The sequence below is a fragment of the Heterodontus francisci genome, chromosome 2, assembly GCF_036365525.1.
Source record: "Heterodontus francisci isolate sHetFra1 chromosome 2, sHetFra1.hap1, whole genome shotgun sequence".
Taxonomy (NCBI): domain Eukaryota; kingdom Metazoa; phylum Chordata; class Chondrichthyes; order Heterodontiformes; family Heterodontidae; genus Heterodontus; species Heterodontus francisci.
In genome coordinates this window covers 79,536,504-79,550,337 of record NC_090372.1, presented here as the reverse complement: position 1 = coordinate 79,550,337, position 13,834 = coordinate 79,536,504, and the positions used below count along the sequence as shown (strand labels likewise).

General features: G+C 46.2%; 1 protein-coding gene across 8 annotated transcripts in view; it reads left to right on the top strand.

The window, feature by feature from the left end:
• LOC137384908 (RNA-binding motif, single-stranded-interacting protein 3) overlaps positions 1 to 13,834 on the top strand; it is a 1,676,909-nt gene that overhangs the window by 1,510,153 nt on the left and 152,922 nt on the right. For all 8 annotated transcript variants that reach the window (XM_068059619.1, XM_068059634.1, XM_068059609.1 and 5 more), the window contains one exon: positions 2,202 to 2,308. In XM_068059619.1, the coding sequence (XP_067915720.1) occupies positions 2,202 to 2,308 (107 nt within the window). The remainder of the gene's footprint in view (positions 1 to 2,201; positions 2,309 to 13,834) is intronic.

The following is a 13,834-nucleotide window of genomic DNA, read 5'->3' as shown; positions in this document are numbered from 1 at the left end:
GTAGACTAATAGTCAATTATCAGGTGTAAACTTGAAGACTATCTGAACAATAAGAACTTTGTGAACAGTTGTCAATGGCATTCAGAAGGTGATGATTCAGACTGACTAACCTTGGCATACCTAATGGGCTGCGATAAGCCCTATCTAGACTTCCAGAAGGAAAGAGTTCCATATGATTGATTGTTAATTAAGCTCAAAGCTGTGGAGATTCAGGATAAATCTTGGGGATGGATAAGAAATTAATTGATGGGTAGAAAACAATGGCAGCTTATTAGAGGATTTATGTTAGGGTGGGAAGAAAGTACTAAGCAAGGTTCCAGTTATTTAAAGGATGTTCATTTGGGTGACGGTAAATATCTGCTCAGTGGAAGGGGTGCAGCATTATCAGGAAGCTGCTCAGTTGGGAGGAGGGTCAATGTTATCACAAAGCTGCTCTTCAGGGTTGGTATTTGTAAAGGAGGTATTCAATGGAGGGTGTTGTGCCAGTTATCCAAAATCTGCTCATTGGGGGCTCCACGTTATAAGCCTAGTAGTGGAGTTCCACTTCTGCACAGGTCACAACATATATTTAAATGTTTACCCAGTTACCGATATGGTCAATCATAGACTCTACCATTTAAACCAGAATAAAATACACAACCAGGTTTCTTTAATAAGCAACAAAATTATCAGTTTATTATAAAACAAGACTTAACCGGTAATGAGGCAAAACATTAACACACAGATTGAAATATAAAAGTTCCCTTTTACCTTAGCCCCTCACACACACACAGACCGGTTAACTGGAAAAAATAGAGATTTCTTTCTCGAGCTCTGTTACAAAAGAAAAGACAAAAAAAGAATACTTTGACCAAAAACTTGCTAATTCTTGAAGAAAAAAGCGAAAAAATGGAAAGATATCAGTTGTCCCTTTTTTGGTTTAGTGTCCCAAATACACATAGAGGGCTGTCACTGGGATCTTTCTAGAACAGTTGAGGCAATGTTGAAGGTCAATTTGGCAGGTTTTCCAGGTGAAGTGCAGTATCAGGGGTTTCTGGCAGACTTTTCAGGAGAAATGCGGTATCAATTTATCTATGTCTTACATTTGATTCTCAAAGAGATGGAAAGAGTGCTGATGGTGACTGCTCTCTTGACTGGTTTTCTCCAACTCCTTTCTAAACACTGCACATCCCAACACACTGTCCAAAGCGAAACCAAACAAAGTCTCAAGAGTCAAGCCTCCTGACCCCTATAAATCTTGACCTGTCACCTCTCTGTAAACATCTCCCCCAAGTCAAAAAACCCACGCTGGGTACTTTTCTGATGACTACCAGTAAATGTTGTTTATCTATCTTAGCAGGTGATCTCCAGTGAGGATTGTTTACAAACTAAGTCCAAAAGACCTTCCAAGGACCTCGTTTTAAAAAAAAATAAATTCCAGCATCTATGGAATATTTTTCAGTTTTAAAACCCAAATCCTCAAAAATAATTTAACAAATAATGGAAGCACTCTTGTAACACTGTATACCAACCAATAAAACAGACTGAAAATATCTGCTTCTATTTATAAAATGTTGACAAATCATCAAAGTGGGTCCATAAACTATTCATTAAATTTTGTTTGCACTTATATTAATGGTTAAAACTTTTAGCTTCAGGTATACGCTGAACAGAAGGAAAGTTCAGAGCCAGTTACTTTCTGAATTTGTGAATATAAAGCTATTTTACAAAACATATGTGTGATTTATCATCTTGTGCCAACTATATTCAGAATAGAGAAGGGAGAAAGCAGAAATAACTGGCTTCCTACAGATAGCTGAACTCAGAACATTCCAGTTGCAAAGGTTCAGCACAGTTTGAAAGTCTGTGGGAAGTGGCATTTCTCAAAGACATTTGGTGTATTTTTCATCCTATAAATCTGAAAGCAGATAAAGGGTTTATCCAGAAACACAGGTGGGTAACCCTCATCTGGCCTGTAGACACCTTATCTTTTTTAATATGTGCAGGAATTTGTCAATCACGGGTGTGGAATAATCTAAGTTCTTGTACTCCTGTTTTGAAGTTTGAGCAGTGCACACTGCTGTTGGCACCTAATGTGAAAGGGGCTCAGAGTATGTTTTAACAAGTTGTACTTCAAAAGAATTCAACAACACAAAAAAGTATTTCTGCTGATATAATCACCTCTCTGTTGCTAATGTGGCCTTGGCTGTTTGCCTTTGCAGCCCCCAGTGAGCCTTTGCTGTGCAAATTTGCTGATGGAGGGCAGAAGAAAAGACAGAATCAAAGCAAATATACGCAAAATGGAAGGCCGTGGCCCAGAGAAGGAGAGGTGAGTTATTGTCTAAGTTTGAGGTTCTGAAAAACAAAAGATTGTAAGGTCAGTGCTAAGAAATTCTTCATCTATTTTGCCTCCATAGACTGGCAAAAGGAATGTTTGTTATGAGTGCAAAAATAAGGGAAGGCAGCTGATCCAGTGCACTAATAATTAGTCTACTGATCAAACTGCTAATTCTGGGATTCCAACCTAATAATCACAAATCAAAAGCTGTCACAGAACCCTGGCTCTGCAGGTTCTGTTTTCCAGGCAGAGTATGGTTCATTAATGACAATTAGCTTCTGTCACTCTGCTTGAGAATGGAGGGAGGGAGACTGGGCCAGCTGACCGGGTGCATTAGACCTTCTTGAAAGTAAATTGTATTCTGCAAAAGGATTATCCTTTGTTAGCAAAAGTAAACTAAATTGCAACACTCTTCCATGTTTGTCTGAAACACACATTATGAATGTAATTGTCTCCAACTCTGATCGTCCTGAGTGATGCTGGTTTGCAGAGAAGGGACTTTATTTGGAGATAATCTTTTTTTAAGGAAAGGGGCAAGAACCAAAGAACCAAGTGGCTCTTAAGGCAAGATGGTATTTCTTTCAGGATCATTTATGTCACTGTATATGTGCTCATGAACAAATGACAAAAGTTTTCCAAATGCACTTTCTCAAAGAATAGCGACTTTTTAATAATTTCTACTACCCAAAATAATCAGCATTATAACATGCCCTTCATTGTTGAAAATCAAGTCAGTATTTTGTATGGAATGAAAAGGACCCAATATTCACTTTATTTTCACCCTAAGTTAATTCTGAAGAGTATTCTACGTGAGAACTGAATACATTTTATAGCAGTGCATGTGCAAGGGGTTCCAGTGCCATCTTTACTTCAAGGTCTTGGGTTTGAACCCAGAGCAGAGAGATGGCACACAAGCCTCTTCTCTGGTAACTGTTAAGAGTCCTAAGTGAAGTACATTCGAACAAACTTCAAACTGTTTCCCAGTCGGTCACAAAGGTGTCCTTAAAGTGCAATGTTAACACCATCTTCATCAAAGTTTCATATGATACTCCAATTTTCTCTGCGTCTGTCAGCCAAGTCAGGCTGTGGGGTGTTTGACCATGAGGCATTAGTTCCGCATCCAATCCTGTTCTCACATGGCATCCACTTTCCAACAGAAGTCAATGAAGAATGACCAGAAACAGGAATTCTGTTGATATTTCCCTTTCCTGAGTCCAGAGGCACCATAAGCAATTGTAGCCTGAATACTGCTACCCTTGATGGCTAGAGATTGAACCTACAGCCATCTGATTTGTATGGCTATTTTAATAAATTTTAAATGATGTTTCTCCAGTCTTAAACAGCATTGTGCACATGTTGCAGAGGCACAGGTTTCCTTTTGGGCCTCCTTATCTCGAGAGACAATGGATACGCGCCTGGAGGTGGTCAGTGGTTTGTGAAGCAGCGCCTGGAGTGGCTATAAAGGCCAATTCTGGAGTGACAGGCTCTTCCCCAGGTGCTGCAGAGAAATTTGTTTGTCGGGGCTGTTGCACAGTTGGCTCTCCCCTTGCGCCTCTGTCTTTTTTCCTGCCAACGACGAAGTCTCTTCGACTCGCCACAATTTAGCCCTGTCTTTATGGCTGCCCGCCAGCGCTGGCGAATGCTGGCAACTGACTCCCACGACTTGTGATCAATGTCACACGATTTCATGTCGCGTTTGCAGACGTCTTTATAGCGGAGACATGGACGGCCGGTGGGTCTGATACCAGTGGCGAGCTCGCTGTACAATGTGTCTTTGGGGATCCTGCCATCTTCCATGCGGCTCACATGGCCAAGCCATCTCAAGCGCCGCTGACTCAGTAGTGTGTATAAGCTGGGGGTGTTGGCCGCTTCAAGGACTTCTGTGTTGGAGATATAGTCCTGCCACCTGATGCCAAGTATTCTCCGGTGGCAGCGAAGATAGAATGAATTGAGACGTCGCTCTTGGCTGACATACGTTGTCCAGGCCTCGCTGCCGTAGAGCAAGGTACTGAGGACACAGGCCTGATACACTCGGACTTTTGTGTTCCATGTCAGTGCGCCATTTTCCCACACTCTCTTGGCCAGTCTGGACATAGCAGTGGAAGCCTTACCCATGCGCTTGTTGATTTCTGCATCTAGAGACAGGTTACTGGTGATAGTTGAGCCGAGGTAGGTGAACTCTTGAACCACTTCCAGAGCGTGGTCGCCAATATTGATGGATGGAGCATTTCTGACGTCCTGCCCCATGATGTTGGTTTTCTTGAGGCTGATGGTTAGGCCAAATTCATTGCAGGCAGCTGCAAACCTGTCGATGAGACTCTGCAGGCACTCTTCAGTGTGAGATGTTAAAGCAGCATCGTCAGCAAAGAGGAGTTCTCTGATGAGGACTTTCCGTACTTTGGACTTCGCTCTTAGACGGGCAAGGTTGAACAACCTGCCCCCTGATCTTGTGTGGAGGAAAATTCCTTCTTCAGAGGATTTGAACGCATGTGAAAGCAGCAGGGAGAAGAAAATCCCAAAAAGTGTGGGTGCGAGAACACAGCCCTGTTTCACACCACTCAGGATAGGAAATGGCTCTGATGAGGAGCCACCATGTTGAATTGTGCCTTTCATATCGTCATGGAATGAGGTGATGATACTTAGTAGCTTTGGTGGACATTCGATCTTTTCTAGTAGTCTGAAGAGACCACGTCTGCTGACGAGGTCAAAGGCTTTGGTGAGATCAATGAAAGCAATGTAGAGGGGTATCTGTTGTTCACGGCATTTCTCCTGTATCTAACGAAGGGAGAACAGCATGTCAATGGTCGATCTCTCTGCACGAAAGCCACACTGTGCCTCAGGGTAGACGCGCTCGGCCAGCTTCTGGAGCCTGTTCAGAGCGACTCGAGCAAAGACTTTCCCCACTATGCTGAGCAGGGAGATTCCACGGTAGTTGTTGCAGTCACCGCGGTCACCTTTGTTTTTATAGAGGGTGATGATATTGGCATCGCGCATGTCCTGGGGTACTGCTCCCTCATCCCAGCACAGGCATAGCAGTTCATGTAGTGCTGAGAGTATAGCAGGCTTGGCACTCTTGATTATTTCAGGGGTAATGCTGTCCTTCCCAGGGGCTTTTCCGCTGGCTAGAGAATCAACGGCATCACTGAGTTCCGATTTGGTTGGCTGTATGTCCAGCTCATCCATGACTGGTAGAGGCTGGGCTGCATTGAGGGCAGTCTCAGTGACAGCATTCTCCCTGGAGTACAGTTCCAGGTAGTGCTCAACCCAGCGGTCCATTTGTTTGCGTTGGTCAGTGATTATGTCCCCCGATTTAGATTTGAGGGGGGCGATCTTCTTGATGGTTGGCCCAAGAGCTCTCTTCATGCCATCATACATTCCTCTGATATTTCCGGTGTCTGAGGCCAGCTGAATATGACTGCATAGGTGTTGCCAGTAGTCGTTTGCGCAACGCCTAGCTGTTCTTTGTGCAGTACTTCTGGCTGCTTTAAGTGCTGTGGATGTTAAATCGCTGGGGGCTTTCTTGTAGTTCAACAGTGCAGTGAGCTTAGCGGCTATGACAGGTTCCAGCTCTTCATTATGAGATTGAAACCAGTCTGCATTTCTCTTCGCACTTTTGCCGTAGGTGGTCAAAGCTGACTCATAGATGGCGTCTCTGATGTGGGCCCACTTGGTCTCAGCATCCCCTGTGGGAGTGTTTTGAAGGGCTGTTACAAGTGAATTTAGAAATTTTTGTAACAGCTGTGGTTGAGAAATTCTGCTCGTGTTGATGCGCGGGTGGCCCTTCTGCTTGGAATGATGCAACTTCTTTGGTCTGAGTCTAACCTTGCTGCACACCAGGGAGTGGTCGGTGTCGCAGTCCGCACTGTGGAAGCTGCGTGTGATTTGAACACTGTTTAAGGCGGCTCGCCTTGTGACAATGAGGTCTAGCTGGTGCCAACGACGCGATCTTGGGTGCCTCCATGAAACCTGGTGACAGGGTTTAGTGTGAAAGAACGAGTTGGTGATGCAGAGGTTATGATAGGTACACAACTCAAGCAGTCTCTGCCCGTTCTCATTCATCCTTCCAACGCCATGGCGCCCAATGCAGGAGGGCCATGAGTCATGGTCGGCCCCAACCCTGGCATTAAAGTCCCCCAGCAGGAATAGGTGTTCGGTGTTGGGGATGCTGCTAATGATGTTATGGAGTTGTTCATAGAACTGGTCTTTAGCTTCATGTGGGGAGCAGAGTGTTGGAGCATAGATGCTGAGTAGGTGTACTGGACCAGAGGTGGTGAGCAGTCGGATGGACAGTATGCGTTCCGAGCCATTTGAGGGAGGCTCTATCATGCTGAGCAAGGAGTTTCTGATGGCGAAGCCCACTCCATGCTGTCTTGGTTCTTCAGGATCCCTGCCCTGCCAGAAGAAGGTGTAGTCTTGCTCTGCTAGAGAGCCACTCGCGGGGAGGCGAGTCTCCTGAAGTGCTGCAATGTCTACATTGAGTCTACTGAGCTCGTTGTTAATGATGGCGGTCTTCCGAGAATCGTTGATTTGTGTAAGGTCTTCCGACAGGCCAGGACACATAGTTCTGACGTTCCAGCTTGCAAAGCGAAGGGCTGGTACCTTCTTTCCTTTTTTCATGTTGTTTGGTGCGGTGTTTCAGTCCACCTTTCGGGCAATGACCCTGAGCTCCAAGCACCCATTGAAGCAGGCAGACTGTGGCGGGACAGAACCTTATTGACCGGGGGCTGCCCGGTTTGAGGCGGGCGGTAGCTGTCCAGTGAGGTGCAATGACCTCTCCCACCGACAAAGGCAACCCGTGGCGCCCAGTTTCTACGCCAGTTTATCTGGACTTATAACCCATAACTGCTGCCTTCCGTGTTGTGTCAGTCGCTGTGAGGCAACTATGGAGTGACCTCTCCATGGCGCATGCCTGGGCAAATTTATGGAGGTTGAGAGTTGCCCAGTTGTCAAAACCCCCCTCTCAGCCTTTCTGGTGGGGTCCAAAGGAGTGCAGGACATGACGTTTGGCACCAGTATGGCTGCAGGAACTGCCGGAAACATGCCAAAGGTGACACATGACCGCCTACGGGGTTCCACTCCGGATTATCTGTTCGGGTTTACTCCCTTAGCCTTGGTCTCTCCCGAGATGGCTCCTGGGCTGGAAGCTCCCTAGGAAGCTCCCTTGCTGTTCAACTCTATCCATGGCCATCTGCTCCCATCCCTAATGTTTTCTCCCCCAATCTACCCTCTTAAACTGTTTAAATTCCCCTGGCTCTTTAAATCAGTTCATTTTAGCCCTATCTAAAGGCTAACAGTTAGTTTAGTGTATGTTACCTGGGCCCACTGCCCTCCCCCAGCCACACCTGCTCTTTGTTTTCTCAATGAAATTGATCCGGATGAAACTGACGAGCACAGCTGCCGATACTTCAATCTCCGATCCTGCTGTCTTCACCGCCCAGAGTGTCTGCAGCCACGGCGTGCGGTAAGTCCATTGAGGTGAAGAAGGAGCAGCAGGACCCGAGAGAAGTCTTGAGAAAAGGTGCCCCGAACACCCAAAAAATCCACGAACGGCCCCCCCCCGGCCGCAACTTCAAAGCGCCCGCGGGAGATGGCTCGGAGAGCATCTGCAGCGCACTGTCGGCAATGCTGCATGCCTTTATTTAAACCACTGCAAAAAAAAAACCCTTAGCAAATGTAATCACCTCTAAGTCTGCGAAAAGATGCTTCACCTCCTGAAGGACGTGGATGAGCTTTCTGGACGTCGATGGTGGGCACTGAGGAAATGGCTTATTACCTGCACCAGCTTCCCCCCTCCACCCCTCCCCCCCCCTTTACCCCCCTTCCACCCCCCCGTCCCCTTCCCTGCTCCACCCTCTCAGTTCACCCCCTCACGACCCCGTCCCAGCCCGCCCCCCCCCCGCACCATCTTCACCCCGCACCCCCTACCCCTGCACCCCCCCCCCCACCCCCCTACAGTCATGAGACAGACCCCGGAGATGGGGGAAGGGAGGATGGGTGATGAATGCAGGGTGGGTGTGTTTAGGGAGGCTGTTGGTTTTCTACAGATTGCCCACGGATGAGGATCCCCTCCCCACAAGCACACAGGGAGGTTGCCTTGTTTTACTGGACAGCCTCCTCAAGTGGCCCTCTGTTCCCCTCCTTGTCTCCCTTTGCAATTCTGTGCCCCTGCCCACCTCCTAGTCCATCTCCAGTGGGGGTGGGCATTAAATCCAGCCCATGTGTGCAACTGAGTTTTGTTTATCTCTTGAAAGGACTGGTGTTGCTCCTTAAAAAATTATGAATATTAGAATTTCTTTCTGAGGGGGTAACAGAAAATGTAGCAGATTGGGATTGTTTATCGGAGCAAAGCAACAAATTTTACATTTAAAACAACTTAAAGACCTAAGGTTTTAATGTTGCAGCTGTGCATGTTTTTTAATGTTCGCCTTTTTCTCCTTCACATGACTCATTCTTTGGCAGAGAGGGCAGACAGACAAAAGCTCCCAGACCTGTGTTTTTGCCATCCCATATTTTTCATTGGGATAGGAACAGGAGTAAACCATTCAGATTCTTGAGCTTTTTCGGCCATTCAGTTATATCATAGCTGATCTGTACCTCAACTTCATTTGCATGTCTTTTCTCCATATCCCTTGATGCCCCTACCGAACAAAAATCTATCAATCTCAGTCTTGAAAACTTCAATTGACCCCCAGTATCCATAGCCTTCTGGGGAGAACGAGTTCCAGATTTCCACTACCCTTTGTATGAAAAAATGCTTCCTAATGTCTGAGAGTGGCCAAGGCACTTCAATGTTCAACATTATCGAATATTTATGAAGGGATATATGTAGGTGATCATGTGACATTAATTTGATGACTTCTGTGTGACCTGGTGGGATAACATGTCTGGTTTAAAAACTTTAACATCAATGTGCAAATCTAATGAGAAACATGAAATAGTATGTTATCTGTAGTTGAAGGTCTATCTCAATTTATTTTCAATATTTCCATATACAGCACTGTGCTACAGTGTGATTTTTTTTTCGCAATTTCTGTGCATGGGATGATCTTTGGACCAACTTGAAAGTATAAAACAAGCAGTCCCAAGAGGGACCTGATATGGGCTCTGGGCCAGCAGTTCCACCTAAAAACCCACTGCATGATGACCTTGCCACCCAACTTTTTCGTGGATTCTCAAGTGATCAATCACACTCAATCATCAGGTACAGTTCTGAGAAGAGTTAACGTGTTGAGCCAAAAGGAATGAGTGCAGAGACTAATCCAGAAAACCAAAGCGGAAGCCAGGGGAGTACTGGTGGTGCTCATGACAGATGTGACAGCTGGTCCCTGATGCAGGAGGACTGTGGGAAAAGAAAACATGGGGAAGATTGGAAACTTTATTTTTGATGGACTATCATTGAGTTGGCAGGATGGAGAGCCTGCCTGGCAGACCTTTTCTTTAATTCTCAAATGGCAGCAGCTGATTTATTTTTTAAACAGAGCCCAGCACCTAGTGCGTAATTTAAAGGTATTCAGATTACAGTGCATTTAGAATATTTTCAGGATTTAGTGACAGGATATAAAATAGATATAAAATAATTTGTAAGATTGCCATCACAGTGCTGCTGGAAACAACATGCTGTACTCTCACTGTATGTCAACTATGACATGCAAAACTAAACCCTCAGAATAAAATAGAACATAGTTTGCAGTACTCTAAAGGGAGTTAATGCTATATCAGTTAAATAGATTCTGCTCAAGAAAACCCTGCAAGACCTTGAGTGATTATTGTAATCTAACTAACAGTGGTGAAACGTTTTGCCTTTAATTTTTGTAAAGCGATCTGTCCTTGAATGTCCAGTGGTGTTTCCTTAAAAGTACCTCTAAGCATTCTTTTGTTGCCTTTAGCATGTACACTTAATGGACATTTACAGTGTGTTGCAAGTTATATGGTCATGGTCTGACAGGCCATTTGGCTTATTGGAGAACTCCACACAGGAGCAGTTTCGACTAGGAACCTTTTCGATATGAGGGGTAAATCCATCTCCAAGACCATGGTACTACTGTTAGTACTGCAAACGTGTCAGCTTTAGTTCAGTCGTAACATGTTTGCCTTTGCATCAAAAGGTTGGGGGTTGAAGGCCTATTCCAGAGATTTGAGTGCATAATTACTTTTCTATGGTTCTGTGATTCGTCAGTGCAATAGTCAGAGAGGGCTGCACTGTTGGAGGTGCCATCCTTTAGATGACATGTTAAACCAAGCCCCCTTGTGCTTTATTAGGTTGATGTATAAGATCCCATGGGAACCGGACGGACCACCCAGCATCGACGTAGGCACTGAAACGACAATGGCAAAAGCAGCCCTGTGGACACTGCAAAGTCCTCCTCACTAATATCTGGGGTATCAAAAGTTGGGAGAGCTGCCCCACAGACTAGTGTAGCAACAGCCTGACAGAGTCATACTCAGGGAATCATACCTTACAGACAATGTCTCAGACACCACTATCACCATCCCTGGGTATGTCCTGCCCACCTGCAAGACAGACCCACCAGAGGTGGCAGCACAGTGGTATACAGTGGGGAGGGAGTTGCATTGGGAGTCCTCAACATTGACTCTGGACCCCATGAGGTCTCATGGCATCAGGTCAAATATGGGCAAGGAACCCTCCTGCTGATCACCGCCTATCGCAACCCGTCAGCTGATGGATTTGTGCTTCTCCATGTTGAACACCAATTGGAAGAAGCACTGAGGGTAGCAAGAGCACAGAATGTACTCTGGGCGGGGACTTCAATGTCTATCATCGAGAGTGGCTCGGTAGCAGCACTACTGACGGAGCTGGCCAAGTCCTAAAGGACATAGCTGCTAGATTGGATCTGCGGCAAGTGGTGAGGGAACCAACAAGAAGGAAAAACCTACTTGACATTGTCCTCACCAATCTACCTGTCGCAGATGCATCTGTCGTTGACCATATTGGTAGGAGTAACCACCGCACAGTCCTTGTGGAGACAAAGTCCCATTTTCACATTGAGGTTACCCACCATGGGGTTGTGAGGCTGTACCACCATACAAAATGGAATAGATTTTGAACAGATCTAGCAACTCAAAGTTGGGCACCCATGAGGCATTGTGGGCGATCAGAAGCAGAATTGTATTCAACCACAATCTGTAACCTCATGGCCCGGCATATCCCCCACTCTACATTTACCATCAAGTCAGGGGATCAACCCTGGTTCAATGAAGAGTGCAGGAGAGCATGCTAGGAGCAGCTCCATAAATATCCCCATCCTCAACGCTGGGGGAGCCCAGAACATCAATGCAAAAAACAAGGCTGAAGCATTTGCATCATTCTTCAACCAGAAGTGCCAAGTGGATGATCCATTTTGGCCTGCTCCTGAGGTCCTCATCATCACAGATGCCAGTCTTCAGCCAATCCAATTAACTCCACATGATATCAATAAACGTCTGAAGGCACTGGATACTGCAAAGGTTATGGGCCCTGACAACATTCCAGCAATAGCACTAAAGACGTGTGCTCCAGAACTTGCCGCACCCCTAGCCAAGCTGTTCCAGTACAGCTACAACACTGGCATCTACTCGGCTATGTGGAAAATTGCCCAGGTATGTCCTGTCCACAAAATGCAGGACAAATCCAATCCAGCCAATTACTGCCCTATCAGTTTACTCTCGATCATTAGCAAAGTGATGGAAGGGGTAATTGACAATGCTATCAAGCGGCACTTGCTCAGCAATAACCTGCTCACTGATGCTCAGTTTGATTCCGCCAGGGCCACTCAGCTCCTGACCTCATTAAAGCCTTAGTCCAAGCACGGACAAAAGAGCTGAACTGCAGAGATGAGGTGAGAGTGACTGCCCTGGACATCAAGGCAGCATTTGACCAAGTATGGCATCAAGGAGCTCTCGCAAAGCTGGAGTCATTGAGAATCGGGAGAAAACTTGCCACTGGTTGGATCATACCTGGTACAAAGGAAGATGGTTGTGGTTGTTGGAGGTCAATCATCTCAGCTCCAGGACATCACTGCAGGAGTTCCTCAGGGTAGTGTCCTCGGCCCAACCATCTCCAGCTGCTTCATAAATCACCTTCCCTCAATCACAGGTCAGAAATGGGGATGTTCACTGATGATTTCACAGTGTTCAGTACCATTCGCGACTCCTCAGATACTGAAGGTACCGTGTAGAAATTCAGCAAGACCTGGACAATATCCAGGCTTGGGCTGATAAATGGCAAGTAATATTCGCATCACATAATTGTCAGGCAATGATCATCTCCAACAAGAGGGAATCTAACCATCTCCCCTTGACATTCAACAGCATTACCATCATTGAATCCTCTACTATCAACATCCTGGGGGTTATCATTGACCAAAAACAGAACTGGACTAGCCATATAAATACGGTGGCTATAAAAAAAGGTCAAAGGCTGGGAATTCTGTGGCAAGTAATTCACCTCCTGACTCCCCAAAGCCTGTACACCATCTACAAGGCACAAGTCAGGAGTGGGGTGGTATACTGTCCAATTGCCTGGATGACTGCAGCTGTAACACCACTCAAGAAGCTTGACAACATCCAGGACAAAGCAGCCCGCTTGGTCAGCACCATTCATGACTCCTCAGATACTCAAGCAGTCTGTGCCCAGATGTAGCAAGACCTGGACAACGTCCAGGCTTGGACTGATAAATGGCAAGTAACATTCGCACCGCACAAGTGCCAGGCAATGTTCATCTCAAACAAGAGAGAATCTAACCATCTTCCCTTGACACTCAATGGCATTACCATCGCTGTATCCGCTACTATCAACATCCTGAGGGTTGCCGTTGATCAGAAACAGACCTAGACCAGCCATATAAATACTGCGGCTATAAGAGCAGGTTAGAGGCGAGGAAACCTGTGGCAAGTAACTCATCTCTTGTCTCCCCAATGCCTGTCCACCATCTGCAAGGCATAAGTCAGGAATGTGATGGAAGGGTGCAGCTCCAACAACACTTAAGAAGCTCGATACCATCAAGGATAAAGCAGCCTACTTGTCTGGCACCCCATCTACCACCTTCAACATTCACTCCTTCCACCACCAAAACACAGTGGCAGCAGTGTGTACCATCTACAAGATGCACTGCAGCAACTCACCGAGGCTTCTTCAACAGCATCTTCCAAACCCGCGACCTCTACTGCCTAAAAGGACAAGGCATCAAATGCATGGGAACACCACCACCTACAAGTTTCCCTCCAAGCCACACACCATCCTGACTTGGAACTATATTGCCGTTCCTTCACTGTTGCTGGGTCAAAATCCTGGAACTCCCTTCCTAACAGCACTGTGGGTGTACCCACACCCCAAGGACTGCAGCGGTTCAAGAAGGCGGCTCACCACCACCTTCGCAAGGGCAATTAGGGATGGGCAATAAATACTGGCCTAGCCAGCGACACCCACAACCCATGAATGAATAAAAAAAAGGCACTATTCAAAGATGAGGGGCTGTATTTTGTGCTGGGTGCAGGGCTCCCGGCACCGGGCCAAAAAGG